Raw genomic sequence first — 19,188 nt, 5'->3', positions numbered from 1 at the left:
GTGAACACATATCTTTCTTACGGTTCTCTTCAGATGCTGCAGTTTCAGCCTGTCTCCTGATACAAAGTGGAAATATTCCTCAGAAGCACAGCGACACATTATCAGGACTGGATGTGAGGATGGAGCAGACTTTGCTCTGTGTGATGGAGCTACTGTGTAAGTACATCACTTTCTCTGCTGAAATGATGCAGATGAAGGAAACTGACAGTAAAGAAGAAAGTTTCAATTCAGAGATCTTAAACTAAACACAGTTGTGGACTTTTTTTAGTTGGTTGCTGGTTTAGTTTGCTGCAGAGTTTCTGGTAAAGATACAGTTAAAAGAAAATGTCTTTTGTTCAAATATTTGCATGTTACATGAGCAGTTTTCAGTTATTAAAATAATTTACTATTTAATTCTTACACTTCTCTATTCTTGCTATTTATTCTACATTGTTATGCTTCCTTCCTTATTTCTGTCTTCATCATTAGTTTTTAGTCTCTTTTCAGTTATTTAATTTCTTCTAGTTTAACATCTAATTAAATGTAAATCTTCCTTTTAGGGATCAGTTCACTCTTCCATTGTGGACATGCTGAAGGTAACTGAACTTCTTTCTTTACTTGTTCATTTATCATCAGCTTTTTCACTGAGTTTCTTCCTCTTTTGTATCTACAGTCTGTTGTGTGTCATTGTAACCATGATAATATATCTTGAGTCAATGGCAGGTCCAGAGGTCTGGTTTTGGGGGCACAGAGCTCCCTTAACTTCTGACTGTTGCATACAGAGTGAGAACAGAAACATTTCCAGTTAGTCTTCCAGGGTTTTGTTCTGTAACTCTCCTTCCAGCTACAGGTTTAACTGGACCATAACTTCCCTAAAAGCAGTGATCTGTTTTCTTTCTTATGAAAATGGAGAAGTTAAAAACTTTAAGTCAAACTACTTTCTGGCCTTCATGTTGTATTTACTCCTGACTGATGGTAAAAAAAACGAGGTCACAGAATAACTTCTAGATAAAGTGGAAAATATATTTAACAAGTTCAACTCCTCTTCTTCAACTTCTTTCCTCCACAATGTTCCAGATAAAAAAATAATATTCACCATCCTCCTGTAAATCTTAAACAGAAATCTAAGTAAGATTACATATGTTAGATCAAGAGGATGTTTATTTTTTAACTAAGATGTTTCTTCTCACCAAACAGTTTTTATGTTAGAACATTTTACATATTTTAAGTGTTTTGGTTCTTGATTATGGTAAATGGTAAATGGTCTGTACTTATATACTTTTACCCAAATCGCTTTACATATACGTCACATTCACCCATTCACACACACATTCACACACAGACGGCAGAAACTGCCATGTAAGGTGCTCAACCATGAACCATCAGGCGCATTTAGGGGTTCGGTTTCTTGCTCATGGACACCTCGAAATGATCTCGACTGGGCCGGGATTGAACCAGCAACCCTTGGGCTACAGAATGACTACTCTGCCCACTGAGCCATGCCGGCCCCTGAATAATATGATCAATTAATTAAGTATATCCTCATTATAATATCAATAGTTAAAAAGTTGTTTCTCTGAAATAAATAAAAAGTACATCAATGCATCATCACACATCTTACAGAGTTTCACACATCTCTCATCAGTTTCTAATAAAGTAGCTGTGAAATAGCTGTAGGGAAGTTATTAGTCATATTTATAAAAAACACACCAGCCACAGCAACTTGCAGCTTATTTATTTTTATATTCAACACTTCTTTCTAGACTTGTTAAGAAAAAAGACGAGTAATATGAATTCTCCTCAAATGAGACTGCAAGTCCAACTATAGGACCCCTGCTGGCTTGTTGGGTCCTTTGTCTAAACCATGTTTATATGGGACAGAATGATCTGATGATTAGTCTGAAAACAGTTTCTCTCTAATCTCTCTAACAGGACCTGTCCTCTCTGTGTCTCCATCATGGCTGAGTCCTGGATCCTCGGTAACTCTGAGATGTGAGATTAAACCTCCGTCTGCAGGATGGAGGTTCTACTGGTATAAAGCTGTTCCTGATCTGTTACACAAGAACTACAGTTATGATCTGCTGCCTGGTAGCACTGCTGGGACTGAACATGATTCCTCCATCATTCATGTACAAACACACACAGCAGGATATGTGTGTAGAGCTGGAAGAGGAGGCCCAGTAGATTATACTGATTACAGTGAAGTAAACTTTGTCTGGTCTGCAGGTCAGTGTGTTTTATTGAAGAGTTGTTACATCCTCCCATTGTTTCTGTTGCTGTTGAAGACAAACATCATCATTAAAATTATGCATGATGAATGAAATTAGATACAGAGGCTGAGACTCCACTCTTCCATGCAGTCAGTAATTTTAACGTAGATATTTATATATTAATATATAAATATGCAGATACACTACCAGCCAAAAGTCTGGACACACTTCCCCATTAAATTTAATGGAAAAGTGTGTCCAAACTTTTGACTGGTAGCAGATGTATAATTACTGTGGTTAGATGCGTACGTAGTCTTACTGAGGGATCCCCACCTCCAGACCTCTTGTACCAGTGTCCTGCTGGTTATAACGTGTGTCTCCATTAACCCTAGAACTGTACAAAAGCTAAATATCGCAATAAAAGAACGTAAATGGAAACTCGTACATTTCAAATTGTCTTTAAATATTGCTAAAAAGTTTTTACTCTCTCATGAGGTGGTTTCTCAGATGTGTCTATATAGAAGTTTGTCACAAAACTGTAATTAAAACACTTTTCTCGCATTTACACTTCACCATACGTGACGTAGCGGGTCATGTGACCAGTTCAATTCAAATAAAGATGGTGCAGTATGAGCAGACGCAGGAGGAGACGGAAATCGTTTTACAAATAATTAAAGGAAAAAAATGTAATCATTAACCTTGATAGCAAACAATGACAACATGCAGAGTTTTACAAAGATTTAGAAATCTACTTCCTCCTCAAAGTGGAGTCTTGTGGGACGAGATTTTACTAGAATAACGGCTAATGTGCTAAACACCATAAAATGGAAAAACCTGTAAATTACAATTGCACTTTGTCAACATGTTAAAAATATTACTTTTATTTTGCGAAAAACTGTAATGGAAACGCAGCTACAGGTGTTTCCCTGCTGCAACACACAGAGAAACATTAAAAACCTGCAGGAAAAAGGCCCAAGAGCTCGGGAGTTTGTTTTCCCTGGTCTAAAGTCTCATAAGATGAATACAAAGTATAGTCGACCCTTGTAGCGTATGAAAGTAAAAGTAAATAATGGTAGAGCTGAAGGTGAGTCCACATGCAGACTTAGACAAGATTAACAGTTTTTATTAGAAACAGACTGAGTCTAATGCAGCGGTGGAAGTCGGGCAGGTGTGGGGTACCTGCTCAGGCGTAGCATCAAGGATCAGGCTGTAAAAGCTTGAGACTGGTGTCTCTGGAGGCTGTGGAAAGATTCCAGTGAGGACTGGAAAAGAGAAAGATTGGTCAGTTAAGAGGGAACTCACAAAGAGCAATTAATTCAGGACTAGAGCGTAACTGACAGTAGAACAGAGGTAACAATCTAGCAGAGAAGTGGTGACTGAGGGTCTTTATAGCAGAGGAAGTGATGAACAGCTGGGCGAGCCGCTGCAAACCTGAGGCCACTCCAGTAATCAAACCAAGCTGAGGAAAGACTAGACTAGGACTGCCCAGGAACTGGGTTCTATACTAATTTATATGATTCATTCAAACTGATAGGATTTGTTTTTTTGAGGCAGAGATCTCAGTTTGTCTGAATTACTGTAATTATTGAACTGTTTTCATTCATCTTCAGCTGTTGAAAATGAAGTCATGTGAATGAATAAAACCTCTGAGATGTTTGTCTCCCTGTTACTTGTGTGTCAGGTTCTCATCCAGCAGCATCTCTCACAGTGAGTCCTGACAGAGAGCAACACTTCACTGTTGATGATATCTCTCTGAACTGTGGAGGAAGCTCTGCTGAGTGGAGAGTGATGAGGTTTACTGGAGGAGGTTTCCTTTCAGACTGCTCCTCCTGGGGGACGATGACTGGATCTACATGTAGCTTAAACAGTCGTCGGTACTGGAGAGGAGTGTACTGGTGTGAGTCTGGATCAGGAGAGTTTAGTAATGCAGTCATCATCACTAGAGAAAGTATGTTCATGTTCTTTTGTCTTGGATTTAAATTATTTAAACCGAGTTATTTTACTTATTTTTTTTACTGTAACATGTTATTAACATAAGAACAGATTTGAACATTTGTGTTTAACAGAAAACTCATCATGTCTGATCTAAACTGAAACACAGATCAGCTGAAGTTGAAATTTTCGGAAAGAACATGAAGGAATTGTTTGTGTTTTGTTATAAATCTGTAGTTGGTATGAAAACAGTTTCTCTCTAACAGGACCTGTCCTCTCTGTGTCTCCATCATGGCTGAGTCCTGGATCCTCAGTAACTCTGAGATGTGAGATTAAACCTCCGTCTGCAGGATGGAGGTTCTACTGGTATAAAGTTGTTCCTGATCTTTTATACAACTTGTACAGTTATGATCTGCTGCCTGGTAGCACTACTGGGACTGAACATGATTCCTACATCATTCATGGACAAACACACACAGCAGGATATGTGTGTAGAGCTGGAAGAGGAGACCCAGAGTATCACACTCATTACAGTCAACCAAAGTTTGTCTGGTCTGCAGGTCAGTGTGTTTCTGTTCTATAAATCAAGAGAAGTTATTTTATCACTTTGATTTTAGCATCTCTTCCTTCTGAGACTGAGTCTATATTCCATCTATTTCTATATAATTTATCGCTCCTTTGGGGAGGGATGATGTTTCAAGGTGAGAGGCAGTTAGTTTTTAGACAAGTTACCAGTAAAGAAAATATATTTTACTTTAAAACTAATGTTGATGATAAATTAAATGAAATTAAATGAAATTAGAAAAATACATTTGTTCTTATTTTAAGATGATTCTGATTTTCATTGTTGTACATGAATGTTTTCATTAAATACTTTAATGTTTTTTTAATGTTTAACTGAATAACATGAACATCCCACAATAGTGTGTGGGTCCTTTTTTTGTAAACACACACTGGTAGGAGTATGAATATTAATATGCTTCTTTATTCATTTTTGCAAATGGCTTTAATATATAATGTGTTAACATGTGGTAATTTTTGATTTTGCATAAATGTCTCACATTTCATATCATTTCTATGGTTTTATTTTTGTGCTGTTGTGTCACAGTTTGCTGTTTCTCCAGATTTGGTGCATATGGCAGATTCAGATTTGCTGTGGCAGTAGGGACATTTTCCCACCATGTTCTGATTTAAATAAGTCCCAAAAGTTGACTATAATTGGTGTATTATACCGGTTTTTGTACGTACACCAGCTTTATGAATGAGGGCCCTGCTCTGAAACAGCAAGTGGACGTGAAAGGAGAGAAGCTGCAGACGCAGCATGTGCATTACATGCTTCATGTACTAAGTAGCTCTTGTCTGCAGAAGATTCCAACAATAATAAATCTAACATTTGTAAATAAGTTATATCTGCTTACACATAAAAAGTTAGAACGTCAGCCTCACTGAATCACTGAATCATCACACTGGCTGTCGGTGATCTGTTCATCAGCTTTTCTGTCGCTAGTTCTGTCTCTCTGGTTGCATTTGTTTATGGTTCACCTAAGAAGGAGGAAAAAAAGTGGTTCATGGTTCAAACTGGAACAGATTTACCCAACAGTATTGTTTTTGGAAACCCCTTATCAACATTTTATCAGTCTAATGTTAAACAGAACCATGGCACTGTTACATGAAGCTGAAGAATGAAACATGCTGATAACAGCTTATTTCAGTTAGATATTGTCTGCCTTTATTTCATATTCAGGATTAACGGGGTTTGCTGGTGACACAGCTGTAAAATCAACTACTCAGCCATTCAAACATCTAAGATAGATCAGGTTCAGGTTTTATAATATAAATCAGAGCAGGACCCTTCTCTAACGAAGAAGCTGACAGGTGGTAGAAATGTTTTATACTTCAGATATGCAGGGGTGTGTCTAGAAAAGTTTTGATGGGGGCCAGGCAGGGGTACTGACCAGGAGGAATAAATGATATTTTTTTAAGGTCCAGATTTTATGTAATATTGAACTGATTATTACGACTAAAGTGATCAGGTCGATTTACATTAAATATTCGTAAACATTTACTTGCACTTTCTGTTAATACAATATAGTACAAGCTGGCATATTTAATCCCCTCGATTTTTGGCTTTGGGGTAGCGAGTGGTGCAGCTGATCATTCACGGCCAATTGTTGACGGCTGGTTCATGTCTGCCTTCTAGCGATGGAAAATAGTAACAGGTTTAAGATCTCTTTCTGGAGATATGGCCTGGTGCTTGTTGCAATTTTTTTTACTTTGGTGCTCAGAGGGTTATGTTACACTGGACTCCTCGGAGACAAGGGCAAGTTAAACATCCTTTATTTAACAAACAGGATATACTGGAAGAAGGCTTACTATGACAGGACAGGAACCATGGAATGGAGTAGGGGTGTGTCCGCTGTGTGTAGGTTAAGGTCCAACAGGGAATGACTGTGGTGCTAGTGTATATAAAGGACTGGGGAACAAAGGAAGACAGGTGTGGCAGGTTGACTAGATTACTGATGAGCGGATGAGGAACAGGTGTGGAGGATGAGGGAAGTGAGGAGTGCTGGAGGAGTGGCAGGACAGACTGTAACAGTACCCCCCCCCTCCAGAAGGCCGGATTCCAGACTGCCCGGGAGGACGACAGGAGGGCTGCGATGACAGGAGCTGGAGTCCTGGCGGATGACCATAAGGGGGGGACAAAACACCGAAAACGTCGGTGGCCGTCCAGGAGGATGGGAAAACCTGGACCGGATCCTTGGAGTATGCCCCGGAGGATGAGCAGGCCAGGTCCGGGACCTGGGAGGCCGGACTGACCAGGACCAGATCTCTGGAGGACGGCCCGGAGGGCGAGTGGACCAGGGCCGGGGTCATGGACGGAGGACGACCCCGAGGACGAGTAGGCCCGGGGCTAACTCCTGGCGGACGGGCATGCTCGGACCGGATCTCTGGCAGCGGCTGAGCAGGCTGGACCTCCGGCAGCCTGCCAGAGGGCTGCTCGGGCTGGAGCTGGAACTCAGGCGGACGGCCTGAGGGCTGCGCAGACTGGAGCTGGATCTCTGGCAGGCGCGCAGACTGGAGCTGGATCTCTGGCAGGCGCGCAGACTGGAGCTGGATCTCTGGCAGGCCCGCAGACTGGAGCTGGATCTCTGGCAGGCCCGCAGACTGGAGCTGGATCTCTGGCAGGCCCGCAGACTGGAGCTGGATCTCTGGCAGGCCCGCAGACTGGAGCTCTGAGAGGTGTGCCGACTGAAGCTGGAATGCAGGGAGGCACACAGACCGAAGCTGGAGCGCAGAGAGGGGCGCAGACAGGAGCTCTGGAAGACAGACATGTTAATACGAATTCGGGCGGGCGACGGGAAGGTCGCACAGACAGGAGCGGGAAACAGGAAGGACCCAGAGGCTGGAGAGGAGCGTCCCACTTGGAGACCCCCTTGGAGACTGGAGCCACTGGCGGGAGAGGAGTGTCCAAACCGTTGACCTCCTCGGAGACAGGGACTAACAGGCTGGACAGAACCAGGGGCTGGAGAGGAGCGTCTCGCTCTGAGACCCCCTCGGAGACTGGACCCACTGGCGGGAGAGGAGCGTCGAAACCGTCGACCTCCTCGGAGACTTGAGCTGACCTCGGACTGGTGAGCGCCGGATAGGACCGTTGCGCTGGTGTCGGAGGTAATAATGGAGCCGCCCGTGGCGCAGACGTCGGAGACCTAGCAGGAACAATCCGTGGCATCGGTGTATGACGTGGGAGATCCGGTGAAGACCGGGGAGCAGGCACGGGAGGCTGCAGGACAGGAACAGACCGGGGCTGTGGTGTCGGACGCAGAAGAGCCGGGACTGACCGTTGCTGTGGCGTCTTGCACTGTAGAGCCGGACCGGACTGGGAAGTAGGCGTAGAAGGCTGCAGGACCGGGGCTGACCGTGGCTGTGGCGTCGGACGCTGTAGAGCCGGGGCTGACCGGGGAGCAGGCATCGGAGGCTGAGGAGCAGAACAGGACTGGGAAGCAGACATGGGAGGCTGCAGGACCGGGGCTGATCGTGGCTGTGGCGTCGGACGCTGTAGAGCCGTACAGGACCGGGGAGCAGGCATATGAGGCTGCAAGACGGGTGCTGACAGTGGCTGTGGCGTCGGACGCTGTGGAGCCGGAGCAGACGTCAGCTCAGGGGACGTGAGCCTGGGAGCTGGAGGAGACACTGGGGACACCGGCGTGGAAGCCAGGGGAAATGCTGGAGATACTGGCGTGGAAGCCGGGGAAGATGCTGGAGACGCTGGAAACACTTGCGTGGAGTCTGGGGGAGATGCTGGTGGTGCTCTCAAACCCACATTCTCCAATTGAGCCTCCATATAAACCTCCCAAGCCTCCTTTACCAGTTCAGCCAGATCCGGAAACACGAGGAGGAGGGCTGGTCTGGCTTCCAAGTGGGTGATCAGAGGGTTATGTTACACTGGACTCCTCGGAGACAAGGGCAAGTTAAACATCCTTTATTTAACAAACAGGATATACTGGAAGAAGGCTTACTATGACAGGACAGGAACCATGGAATGGAGTAGGGGTGCCTCCGCTGTGTGTAGGTTAAGGTCCAACAGGGAATGACTGTGGTGCTGGTGTATATAAAGGACTGGGGAACAAAGGAAGACAGGTGTGGCAGGTTGACTAGATTACTGATGAGCAGATGAGGAACAGGTGTGGAGGATGAGGGAAGTGAGGAGTGAATGGAGGAGTGGCAGGACAGACTGTAACATATAACAACTGAAATGAACAACGAAAAATCAAGAAGAAAATATCTCAAACTTGAAAAAAAAAAAACACACAATACTGAAAATGTAAAATTAAAGTTTAATTAGAAAATATAAAAAATAATCCCACTGGAATTAAAATTAAAATAACATTCACAGTAAAAATGAGACTTTCATTTTCAGCTTAAAATTTTTCACTTTTAAAAGTTTTATAAAAAAATACTTTATGACGGTGATTTAGCTCCACAGCTGGCAGGTCTGTGGACAACGTCAACAAATACAGAAGCTACAGATGAATAAAAATAAATCCTGATCAGATGAAGCAATGAAACATTTAATCTTAGAATATTTTCTTGTATCTTTAAAAGATGGATGTTTAAATGTAAACAGTTTATTATTTAAAACATACTTAAAATTTGAAAATCAGAAAATATCATTTTGATCAGCTTGTGTAAATATGAGCTCTGATCTTCAACTAGGTAAAATATAAACCAAATTAATATTTGAAGTGAAGTATTTATTAATAATTCTTTGTTTTATAGAAATCTCATTACATGTTTGTTTTTCAGATTTTCATCCAGCAGCGTCTCTCACACTGAATCCTGACAGAGTTCAACACTTCACATCTGACTCTGTTTCACTGAACTGTGGAGGAAACTCTACTAAGTGGATGGTGAGGAGGTTTAAAGAAACAGGTTTTCTGTCACGCTGCTCCTCCTGGGGGACAATGAATGGATCCTCATGTAACATGAACATGAACTGGTACGACAGTGGAGTTTACTGGTGTGAGTCTGGATCAGGAGAGTTCAGCAACACAGTCAACATCACTGTACAGAGTATGTTATGATCTTTTGTCCTGGATTTTTGTTCTTGTTTTGCTTTTTTAAATATGTTTAACACACACTGTTTACTACATTTTATTACATACCATAACATGGATGATATTTTTAACTGTCACTGATACAGTGCAGCAGGATATATTTTATGCTTTAGTGTTTATTGATAAAAAATCTATTCTATGCTTTAATAGATTAAATATAAATCTGTTTTTTAAAACAATTTTCTTATTTCCATCACAACAAAGCAGCATCAAATTATTGACTATATGTTTGAATTAATTCAGTTTATCTTTTTAAACCAGTAAATATTTATTCTTCCTGACAAATTTCCCAATATTTGTGTTATTAAAGTTCCTTAATAACGTCATTATCAAGCGTTTCAGTGTAATAATGTCTAAATAATGCTACAAAAATAGGTCAGGATTTGGACCTATGTAAAACTTGTTGTTCATTTAGATCATTTCTAGTGAAACAAAGTTGATGTTGAGATAAAAAAGTAAACTTAAGATTTATATCAAGAAGAAAAAAATAAAGCATCAAACAGGATCAAAAAGGAACACATGCTCAAGTTGACCTGGTCTGCCGGAGAAATTATGATGTATTGAACATTTTCGTCTTGTAATGAAATCTTACAAACGTCTCCTCTTGTTTTCCTCATCAGAGAACCATGTTTAGCTCGTCCCCATCTCGTTATTGTCATTAAAAAAAGGTTAATCAATGAAATAAACTTGTGATCGTCATCGTCGATGTAAATAATACTTTTCCACAGTAACAGTTTTCATAGAGAGAAAAGTCACTGATTTGTCCTCTAAAACAAACGTCTTTGTTCATTAAGAGAAATGAAGTCACTGATCACAGCGTAAAAACAACTTCTTCATGATTTATGAGACTAAGAGTTTATTTGGTTAGAGGTGGTGAGACATTTAGCTGTTTATAAATACACAAGAATGTAGTTTTAATCTCTCTGATCTCTGACTGAACTTAACCTTCTGTCTGTTTTACAGATGATGATGATGGCGTCATCCTGGTGAGCCCCGTCCATCCTGTGACTGAGGGAGCTTCTGTCAGTCTGAGCTGCAGACTGAGAAAACAAAACACACTTTCCAGTGTTTCTTTCTATCACAACGACAAACTTCTCCAACATGATGGCAGAGAGGAGCTGAACATCTCTGCAGTGTCACAGTCAGACGAAGGTTTCTACAAGTGTCAACATGCAGGAAAGACGTCACAACAGAGCTGGATGTCAGTTACAGGTGAGCAACACAAACATCGTTCTGACTGAAATAAATACATCAAGTTTGTTTTCTTGCTGTGGCATTTTGTTTCTGTTAAAATCTGAAATCACTTTTTTTCTGGAAACACTGAGAGAATTATGTTCTAAACCCTTCATATAAATAACATTATTACTTTCTGTTGTGTTTCCAGCTGTGTCCAGACCTGAAAGCTCTTCATTTCCTGTGCTGTTGATGGTTGGATCAGTTATTGGAATCATATTATTGATTTTCCTGCTCTTGTTGTGTCTGTGCAAACAGTCCAAGGGTGAGACCTTTTTTACTCTTTAATAAACCAAATATTCAGAGTTATTCTGATGTTATACAACAAACCAGCAGTAGAACAAAATGACCTACAAAGTCTTTTAACAACTAATGTCTTTTTTACAGATTTATGCTGCATCAGGTCTGTACATCATTCTTTCATTTAACCCCATCTCCAACATAAATCCTCATTATTTAACTTTTCTGTGTTAAACATTGTGTATTTATGATGTTTTAGGTGGATCCAGTCACAGAGCAGCAGTCAGAGCTCCAGTTCACATCCTGGAGTCAACCAGAATGAAACTAACCAGTACAGCTCTCCTCTCCACGGTCAGGACTTACACTGATTCACGTTTAATACAGAACTCTTTATTTACATGAACATTATTATGTGTCATTTTACTAACTTCTTAACATCAATAGTATATTATCATTATTACTTATAATAACAGAAATAAAAATCCAAAGATCAAGCTTTCGATTTATAAACTTCACAAGTGTATAAAATGTATAAGTTTCTTGATTTTAAATTTTCTTAAGAAACCAGAGTGTATTCCAGCATCATGTCTAAACCATAACCTCATGTTATTATGGGTTTACTGTAATAATAATAAAGCTATAATTGTGACAGATTTATGTATTACTGTCCATAAATACCTCACACTCTAAATTGTGCACTCTTTGACTTTAACATCAACCTGAATAAGAAAAAAAACAGCAAATAAATCAAAATACAAAAGATTATAAAATGAGATTTTCTTTGGACGAAATTTTTTTATATATGATTTATTTTTTTCTCATTTCTTTCCAGTAGATGATGTTTGTCTCTATGAGTCAATCAAACCCACTAAACAGACTAAAACTGGTACAGTATGACATCTGAAGCTGAAATGTAAAAATGATGTGATTTCAGAAAACGTGTAACAAGTGACTGATGTGGAATTATGAAATGTTTCAGATGCAGATGAATCCAGAGATGTCACATACTCTCTTATTGAACTGAAACATTTTGGGAAAAAGGGTGAGTTACACCAACACACACACTGTTTAAAGGAGGAAAAACAGCTCTGAAGGTTTTGAGCTTCATGTGTTTTAGTGGATGAATGTGAGTGTGTTAACAGGGAGGCATCATGAACCAGAGGAGAGTTGTGTTTACTCTGATGTGAAGACAGGAACTGCAGGTACAGTCAGTGTTTGGACTGAAACGTTTTCAACTTTTAAAGATGAAGTTTCAGGCAAATATCTGACTGAGATAATCTCTGTTCACAGGAAAGTGGAGTCCTGCAGCAGCTGATGCAGCAGTTTATTCTGAGGTCAGTTTAGGAGCAGCTCTGGATAACGATGCTGCCATGTAGGCTGCATGCTGTGCTGCTTTATTCAGGAATATGAAAGATGGAAGAAAACTCACAATAACTGTCAAAAATATCAGACATGCTCAGTAGCTTCTGTTTTTATGTTATGAAATTACCCTTTAAGCTCAAACTTTTCTTTTTATTATTATTGAGTCACTTAGTAACGTTAGTTTTAGTTATATTTGAATTAAGGGTGGGACTTTGACATGTTAATTACAATTAATTACGAAAAATGAACTCTTTATAAACTTTAAAGCTGCATTTATATTCATGCTGGGTCTGCATATGGTAGGGTTCAGTAAAGATGATGCCAGTGAAATTTGCTCTTGCAATCCAGCGTATGGTTACGACCTTGTGTTGCAGTTCCTCTGCTACGGTAAGCACACAAATTCAGCAAGAAGCTCCAGAAATCTGAAAGTATATAAACCGACCAACCACAAGGAAGTACTTCAGTGTAATCATGCTGCAAGCAGGGGTGCACGTCAGGGCTGGAAGAGGTGCGCGTTGAGCCTCTGCGGACTTACGTGGAGCTTCCAGCAGTAACGCCGTAACCAACCCTATGCAGAGCTTTTATCAGAGAACAGTGGAAGCTGATAATAACTTTAGGTTTGTTCATCTTTGGCCAGGGATATTTTCTGCTTATTTTTGTACTGTTTCAAATTTAAATGCAATTAAATGCATTTTTTTAGACATTACTAGAGCTTAAGTTTACAATATTAATGTCTGTGTCTATCAGTCATCCATTAAAATACATAAAAAAAAAAAAAATAAATAAAAAAGCTTGTAGATTTGAGGTCTTTTTAATGAATGAAGTAATTATATGAGAAGCACTCTGTATATTTTATTTTTGCCTTAATGGAGTTTATGTTATTGTATGTTTCATGTAATATAAATAAAATGGTAGGAATAAAAAGCTGATGAAAAGTTATGCAGCTATGCAGAAAGTGTAACCATGTAAAAAAACTGCTGTGTTCAAAGTTGTCGTAGTTCTGTTTAAAAAGGAACCAGAGGTTGGTTTTATTAAAAAGAAGAAGTTTTGTAATCCTGTGTTAGATGTCTCCTTGTTCATCTTTAATGTCAATGCAAATTAGAAGACTCATTAATTGTGCAGCAGAATACAGCAGACCTACCTACAGAAGCAGCACAGTAACAAGGTTCAGCTCAGCTCTGCTGCTCTGAGTTTGACATCAGTGTGTTGTCTCACACTCATCTGCATTCCTACTGGCTGCACCTGTGAGGGTAAAATCAGCTAAAGCTGCACAAGGTTTCATTACGATTAATTCATAGGTTCAATATTCTTTTGTGTTGTAACTATGTTAAATATCCTCAATATGATTACATGAGTTTTTTTAAAGGTTCTTACTGAGATATAGAGCTTCAGTTTGGTACAACACTCAAGATTTTAGAATATTTAGGAAAAATAACAAAAGAGTGTAGCAAAGGGTTATTACTGAGTATTAAATTCCAAATAAAGTCAATATCAAAATAATTACAACAATAAGGAAGATGATGCATTGTGTAATCTTATCACTGAGTTTGTAATTCCAACTTTTTTTTTTTTTTTTTTTTAAACTTGTCCTGTCCAGCATCACAGCAAGCAAAATTATAGTCTGGTTGCTTTATCGTGCTGGACAAATTTGCTCTGCCATGGGGAGGCCTGTGGGTAAGGCTCCTCTTGAAAATCAGATTAATTTATTTATTTATTTACTTTGAATCACGGAATCTATGTAATCTTGCTGGACCTGACCGGAGGGGACAGAAAAAGATGGAAAATATCAAAAAGAGCAAAAGGGAAAGAAGAAAGGAGACAAAAAGATCACAGACAGAAGGAAATGACCCTTCAATCCACACCATCACCAGACAACAAACTGTTACACCTGTACATGAACACACCAGAAAATTTCCTACAACTTTTTACAAATACAAAAACAGAAACACACACACAGAAAAAAACAGAGCTGCTAGTCATTAAGAGTTTTTAAATAATAACCAAATTGAAAAGACCTAACAGCGACCAATTCAGTGAATGTGTCAGCATGCAGAGCATGAGGAATAAGGAGTGATTAGTGATGAAGAATGGTGAGTGAGATCGTGCAAATGTGACCACGCCTCTGCAGAGGTCAGAGGCAGACCAGGGCCAGAAACCCGGGCCCTCAGCAGCAGCCCCGGAGCACCAACCCAAGCTACCCCACCACGAAGATGACTCCAGCCCCCCATGGTCTTGGTGCACAGGTCTCAGTGGGGACAGCGGCAGACCCACGGCCCACCACCCCCAGGCCCGCCCAGGTCCCCCCCACTAGTGCACTTAACCCCGCCCCAACCACACACAGAAACACATGCACACACCTATTTCCTTGCACACTCCTGCTCATCCTAACACATACATGCCTCCTCAGCCCCACCCACACAATATAAACACTCACACAGCATACAACCCTCCCACTCTCACTCCCCAGACACACCCCCACTCATCCTAACACATGCATATGCACGCACACAAACGTACCTCCACACCCACAAATATCATCCAAAGTATAGACACACACACAACATACAAGCATCCCTGTCTCACACCCCAGCACCTCCCCTTATAATCCCCCGAATCCCACTCACCCCTCCTTCAAACCCCTACATCCATCCTGCCCCCGGGCCATACCCTGGGTCCCAGGGCGACAACCAGACACCAGGGCATGCACCAATCCACACCACGGCAGCACATCTGGGCAGGCCCAGACCCCCGGTACATACGGACCAACTTTTAATGACCTCATGTTCTCTCATGTAGTTAAATGTTATGTTGTTGGGTGATTGAGCCAAGTTAGCAGAGAGAGGCAGCTAGGCTAAACGTAGTTTTTGCACCACCAGCAAAACATGGACAAATTTGTGAAAGTCCCAATACACAAACGATGATGAAATAGCAACAAACATTGCAACGACCAAAAAACAAACAGGCCAACAAAAGATAAATAAATGAAAGAAAACATATATATATATATATATATATATATATATATATATATATATATATATATATATATATATATATATATATATATATATATATATATCTTTACTCTAGGTTTGACCAGTAAAATGGTATTAACATCTGTTAGCATGAAGCCAAAAAAGTTACAACACCAATTTAAAATTTCTGTTTCTGGAACACACACACACAAAATAAATCCTGTTAATTACATTAGGAATAAACTACTCAACTGTCATAAAAATATCATAAATATCAGTGTTTTTTATTATTATTATTAAAGCAGAATCCGTCTCATCAAATGTTCAACTTACATGTGCAGTTTCTCCATCTAAAAATCCTTACACTATAGCACAGGAATTAATATTTCCCTCCACCACTGACAGGGTTTAAACTGAATTAGCAGCCAGTAAAAAAGAAAACATATACATATCTTATCATATCATCATATCTTTATATCTTTACTCTGGGTTTGATCAGTAAAATGGTATTAACATCTGTTAGCATGAAGCCAAACAAGTTACAACCAATTTAAAATTTCTGTTTCTGGAACACACACACACACACACACAAAATAAATCCTGTTAATTACTTTAGGAATAAACTACTCAACTCATGAATATCAGCATTTTTTTTTACTAAAGCAGAATCTGTCTCATCAAATGTTCAACTTACATGTGCAGTTTCTCCATCTAAAAAGCCTCACACTATAGCACAGGAATTAATATTTCCCTCCACCACTCACATGGTTTAAACTGAATTAGCAGCCAGTAAAATAAAGAAATTAGACTATTTCTCTGCCAAAAAAACAATTCCACAGCACATGTTTCCATGTTTCGTTGTAAGTGGTGGTAGGACATTACTGTCAAATTAAAAGGGGCCCTGCGTTGGGAAACCACTGCTGTCATGTAAAGTGCTACCTGAAATTTCAACAGTGGCAAGAAGAAGAGGTAATGTGGAAACAGTCTTTAACAGATGGTGCCTCTGTCCGGTCCTGGTGTAACAAACCAAACAGGAAGTGACACGTCTTTGCCAGCAGCAGAGACCACAGATGAAAGATGTTTGCTCAAGCCACAGAGCAGATTTTGTCTTCATATGGGGTTAAGCCTTTCCACATTCTGATCAACAAGAAAAAATAAGCATGTTTACACTCAGTCTGATGGTTTCTGTGATCTATTTTCTTTCTGCTCATGCCTGAACCACGTAGAGGTTAGATGACATGATGAGTTTCAGCAAAGATTTAAAAATGGTGTCAGCAAAACAGATCTGAACTGATCAAATCTTTTATGTCTTTTTCTTCTTTTAAATCTGTCTACATTGTGTTTAGAGCAGGGATGTCCAGCTCTGGTCCTCGAGGGCCAATGTTCTGCAGGTGTTCAGTGTACTTTACATGCTGTTGGATCCATTTAATTTGAGTCAGGTGTGTTGAAGCAGAGAAACATGGAAAACCTGCAGGACAGCAGCTTTCGAGGACCGACTGAACATCCCTGATTTAAATCATATTAAGTCTTCCCATCATGTAAACACACAAGTCACCAGATGACTTTATCTAACATCCATGTAAACATGTCTGGTGGATTTCAGTCAGACAGAAGAAATATTTGTCCATGAAAACGTAATTATTCATCCAGCATGGAAGAATCAAACAAAAACCTTTTTAAACACTTTACTCTATCATTATCCTTCTAAGAAAACACAGACAATATTTAGAATAACATTTAAAACAAGAATCCTCAAAATAAGTACAGAAAAAGATCTTAAAGTAGAGGACAGATATCAGCCATCTTTTTTAAGAACTGTTCTGGTGCTGCACAAACAAACATCTCACGCACATTTAAAGCTGGAGCTTTTGCAACACTGAGGACAACTAGATTGCTCACATGGTCATCTTTTTATTTTAATATTTCTAATACAGTGGAAATTAGAATGATCTAATAGCATTTTACAATGTTTGTTATAAGATTAGCACAATATTTAGTTTTTATCATAATTGCTGATTAAATAAATTAGCTACATAAAAAAAAACTCCACATTTCTAACATTTTGACACACCTGCAGGTTTTTACTGAAAACATGTATCATTGTGGAACATCTAATGTATATAAGCTGGAATTTATACAGAGAATAAAAACATCTGGCTCAAATAAAGGATGGATCCATTTAGAATTATTATTATTATTATTATTATTATTATTATTATTATTATTATTATTATTATTATTATCTCGCAGTAGGGATGTAACCTTGATTGGCTTCATTGCTGATATTGATCACACAGACGGTTTACTGCAGCTTTAATCCCTAAAACAACAATTCTCCAAACCTTTTTCTACTAAATTCTTCATAAATGCTCTCCTGTTTAATATAATCAGCACTAGCTAAGTAGGGAAATATGCTCCAGCTAATCACACACAAATGAGACACTATCATCACGTGAATAATGGACGTGTTAAACCACAACAATCCTTCACTTTCAGGTTCTAAAATAGGGGGCAGTTGCCTCCCTTGTCCTGCCTGTAGATCCGTCCCTGGATAAAGAGACATATGTTGTCTTTAACATTAACACAGTATGAAACATGAAATGTGAAAAACTAAGTTCTCAATCTCAAACTGTAGTAGTTCAAACACCTCTTTTAATTTCCCTTCTTTATGTTACTTTATTTACTGGAACATGCGTGCAGACAATCTGAGCAGGTGTGTGAACATTTCTGTGTTTTTCTAGATTCTCTCTTTAAAACTTTCGATCCTGCGAACTTCTTACCTCCTTCAGATTCAGCTCGCAGATCTCATTTACTCCTGAAGCTCTCTTCTTCACTCTGCTTTTGTTTTAGGAACTGCTCATCTTAATTTCACTTTCTTTTGTGCTGGAAGGTGTAAGTTATGAGACAAAGAGAATATTTTAAAAGACCATTTTTAATTGAAAATGGGCCATATGTAATACCTCAAACTATAACTTACAGTAAAGATACACTGCCTTCCAATACAGAAACTGTTTTAATTATTTATCTCTGATTATTCTCACATGTAATCATGTGCAGACTGGAAGACTTGTTATTGTGTGACTATAATGTAGACTCAGATTACACTACACAGTAAAACTTTCCTCATAGAAGCCAAAATCTTTGTAAACATAATCTCTGATAGATTGTTCATTATCTGTATGTGTTTTTATACAGTGTATTAAACACACAGCAAAGAGGTCGATCAAACATAAACAAACATGAGAAACAATATGATCCTTTCTTTAGAAAGAACTACGCTGACTTACTGTTTGATGATAGCAAGTGTTTGCCTCATTCTACTCCACTTTTTTTTTTTCAACAAGACTCAAACAGTTTGTATCTTAGCTTGACAGGTTTTGGCAAAACAGGAAGTATCAGTGTGCTTTAGTGGTTTAAGTGGGCTGAGTGGAAAGTCTAAACTAACATGCACACAGCATTTCATCTTAAACTGAGATACAATGATTAGTTCTTACAGGTCTCTTCAGTTGCTGCAGATTCAGCCTGTCTCCTTATACGAAGCCGAAATTTTCCTCAGAAGGAATCTGTATCAGGACTGGATGTGAGGATGGAGCAGATTTTACTAATTGTGATGAAGTTACTGTGTAAGTACATAATATATAT

General features: G+C 39.4%; 2 protein-coding genes across 2 annotated transcripts in view; both read left to right on the top strand.

Annotated features, from left to right (window-relative positions):
- The window catches only part of LOC121639981 (obscurin-like), a 146,648-nt gene extending 132,949 nt beyond the window's left edge, over positions 1 to 13,699 (top strand). Inside the window, exons 10-21 of the mRNA XM_041985601.1 lie at positions 1,912 to 2,205; positions 3,871 to 4,137; positions 4,388 to 4,681; positions 9,426 to 9,692; positions 10,700 to 10,948; positions 11,121 to 11,234; positions 11,357 to 11,372; positions 11,469 to 11,560; positions 12,042 to 12,095; positions 12,189 to 12,251; positions 12,352 to 12,411; positions 12,500 to 13,699. Of these exons, the coding sequence (XP_041841535.1) occupies positions 1,912 to 2,205; positions 3,871 to 4,137; positions 4,388 to 4,681; positions 9,426 to 9,692; positions 10,700 to 10,948; positions 11,121 to 11,234; positions 11,357 to 11,372; positions 11,469 to 11,560; positions 12,042 to 12,095; positions 12,189 to 12,251; positions 12,352 to 12,411; positions 12,500 to 12,585 (1,856 nt within the window). The 3' untranslated portion in view covers positions 12,586 to 13,699. The remainder of the gene's footprint in view (positions 1 to 1,911; positions 2,206 to 3,870; positions 4,138 to 4,387; positions 4,682 to 9,425; positions 9,693 to 10,699; positions 10,949 to 11,120; positions 11,235 to 11,356; positions 11,373 to 11,468; positions 11,561 to 12,041; positions 12,096 to 12,188; positions 12,252 to 12,351; positions 12,412 to 12,499) is intronic.
- Positions 13,700 to 18,993: 5,294 nt separating this feature from the next.
- LOC121639290 overlaps positions 18,994 to 19,188 on the top strand; it is a 29,714-nt gene continuing 29,519 nt past the window's right edge. Inside the window, exon 1 of the mRNA XM_041984452.1 lies at positions 18,994 to 19,169. Within this exon, the coding sequence (XP_041840386.1) occupies positions 19,133 to 19,169 (37 nt within the window). The 5' untranslated portion in view covers positions 18,994 to 19,132. The remainder of the gene's footprint in view (positions 19,170 to 19,188) is intronic.

This window comes from Melanotaenia boesemani, chromosome 5 (assembly GCF_017639745.1).
Source record: "Melanotaenia boesemani isolate fMelBoe1 chromosome 5, fMelBoe1.pri, whole genome shotgun sequence".
Lineage (NCBI taxonomy): Eukaryota > Metazoa > Chordata > Actinopteri > Atheriniformes > Melanotaeniidae > Melanotaenia > Melanotaenia boesemani.
Note: the sequence above shows the minus strand (reverse complement) of the source record. Positions and strands in the feature narration are given on the sequence as shown.